Consider the following 2,055-nt stretch of genomic DNA (forward strand, 5'->3'; position numbering starts at 1 on the left):
TGGGCCATGTGGAGGGAAACACCGGTATCTCGTGGCTTCGAGGTTCCAAGCATGGGATGGAAATGGGAGCCCAGTGGCTACGATTTTGGAAGGAGGGTCATGGGTTCAAATCCCAGCATCACCAAGCTTTAGCACTTTAGCAAGGGCCTTCACCTTCAATTGCTCAGCTGTATAACTGAGATAACTAAGAAGTGCATTGTTGTAAATGTAGCATAAGATGGAAAGAAGTTACAGCGTGGGTGAGATGGAAAGAGGTGAAGGAAATAGGAACGTCTCAGCTACTCTCATTCGAAATGTAGGCGGATAAAAATTATTTGTTTCATTATAAATGTTTGATCAGAATATGTCAGCATTGTCATGATCACAAAATTGTTCCTTTTGTTCCGATTCTACCGAAAACTCAACGTGTTGGTGTTTTTTACTTTTCCATATTCACATGTATGTGTATCTCCAGTATAAACATCACTCTTTACACCCACGCTGAGCTGAAAAGCATCTCTGAGACAAACATCTGTCCAATTTCAGTGTCAGAATTCCGAATATGGGCTTTCTGCTCACCATGATAGCACAGAGGAGTTATATGAGTTAGCATAGCCTTCCTGTACAGATGAATGCACAATTTCTCTTCTGGAGGCCAGCAATTTCTGAACTCCTTGACCTAACACCCATGATCACTGGGATTAGTGGGACATTTCTGCCACGACCAGTGAGATCAATGCAAGATCTTTGCTAAGACCATTGAAATCACTGACATCTCTGCCACGATCACTGAGATCACCACAAGATCTCTTCCATATTCACTGAGATCACTGAAAGAGATCTCCCATGACCAATAAGATCACTGAGAAATCTCTGCCATAACCAATGAAGTCACTGCGAGATCTCTGCCACGTTCACTGAGATCACCACGAGATCTCTGCCATGACTAATGAGATCACTGAAAGAGATCTCCCATGACCAATAAGATCACTGAGAAATCTCTGCCATAACCAATGAAGTCACTGCGAGATCTCTGCCACGTTCACTGAGATCACCACGAGATCTCTGCCATGACTAATGAGATCACTGAAAGAGATCTCCCATGACCAATAAGATCACTGAAAGATCTATTTAATGTTCACTGAGAGATCTCTGCCATCACAAATTAGATCACTGAAAGATCTATTTAATGATTACTGAGAGATCTCTGCCATCACCAATGAGATCACTTAGATCTCTTTAATGATCACTAAGATCACTGAGAGATCTATGCCATGACCAATGAGATCACTGAAAGACCACTTTAATGATCACTGAGAGATCTCTGCCATCACCAATAAGATCACTTAAAGATCTCTTTAATGATCACTGAGATCACTGAGAGATCTTTGCACTTGAGCTCAGGTGTTCCTAATAGAGTTACCTGCAATATAGTACACGTTTAGGATGGGTTTAGTTTACATCAGTAGATCATGATCACTCTATGTGGAGTGCACAAACCGAAAGAATGCTAAGTCTAAACAGTTTATGCTAGCAGATTCAGAATAGTTTTTTTAAACGTTTGCAATGATTTTTCTTCTTATTTGCCATTTAAAGACGTGTTAGAGTACATACCCATAGTGTTGACAAAAAGTCAATACAAGTAAACAAAACAAAACAAAAAAGAGGAAGAAAATGGTTGATATTCCGTTTTCAATCAGACAGAGCCACTGCCGAGTAGAGCGTCGTTCACCATGGAGACAGAAGAGACTGAAACAGCGCATGCGCAGGAGTAACACGCTGCGTGTAAATGAAAGGATATGCGAGTGAGTGACGGAAGCGCATTTTACAAAGAGAAAAAAAAATCACAGGAAGGATGTGAGATATTAAGTCATAATTATGAGACCCTCTGTGATTTTTTCTCTCTTTGTGAATGCAATGCGCTTCGGTAGAGAGCAGATCAAAACACACACAAGAAACTCATGTGGAAAATAAAATAAAATTAATCAAAACAAAATTAATAAAAAAAAACATTACAATAAAAAGGTCTAATTAAATTGGATTAAATTCATTCATGTAGATGTGCAAAACAGCATG

The 2,055-nt window shown here is 39.7% G+C and overlaps 1 protein-coding gene across 2 annotated transcripts in view; it reads right to left on the bottom strand.

Annotated features, from left to right (window-relative positions):
* The window catches only part of lekr1 (Leucine-, glutamate- and lysine-rich protein 1), a 65,868-nt gene extending 64,144 nt beyond the window's left edge, over nt 1–1,724 (bottom strand). The window contains exon 1 of one of the 2 annotated variants that reach the window (XM_083552386.1): nt 1,594–1,724. In XM_083552386.1, the coding sequence (XP_083408512.1) occupies nt 1,594–1,597 (4 nt within the window). In that variant the 5' untranslated portion in view covers nt 1,598–1,724. The remainder of the gene's footprint in view (nt 1–1,593) is intronic. The other variant, XM_083552387.1, reaches the window with a different exon arrangement.
* Between the last annotated feature and the right edge of the window lie 331 nt (nt 1,725–2,055).

The sequence above is a fragment of the Silurus aristotelis genome, assembly GCF_946808225.1.
Source record: "Silurus aristotelis genome assembly, chromosome: 10".
In the NCBI taxonomy this organism is placed as follows: domain Eukaryota; kingdom Metazoa; phylum Chordata; class Actinopteri; order Siluriformes; family Siluridae; genus Silurus; species Silurus aristotelis.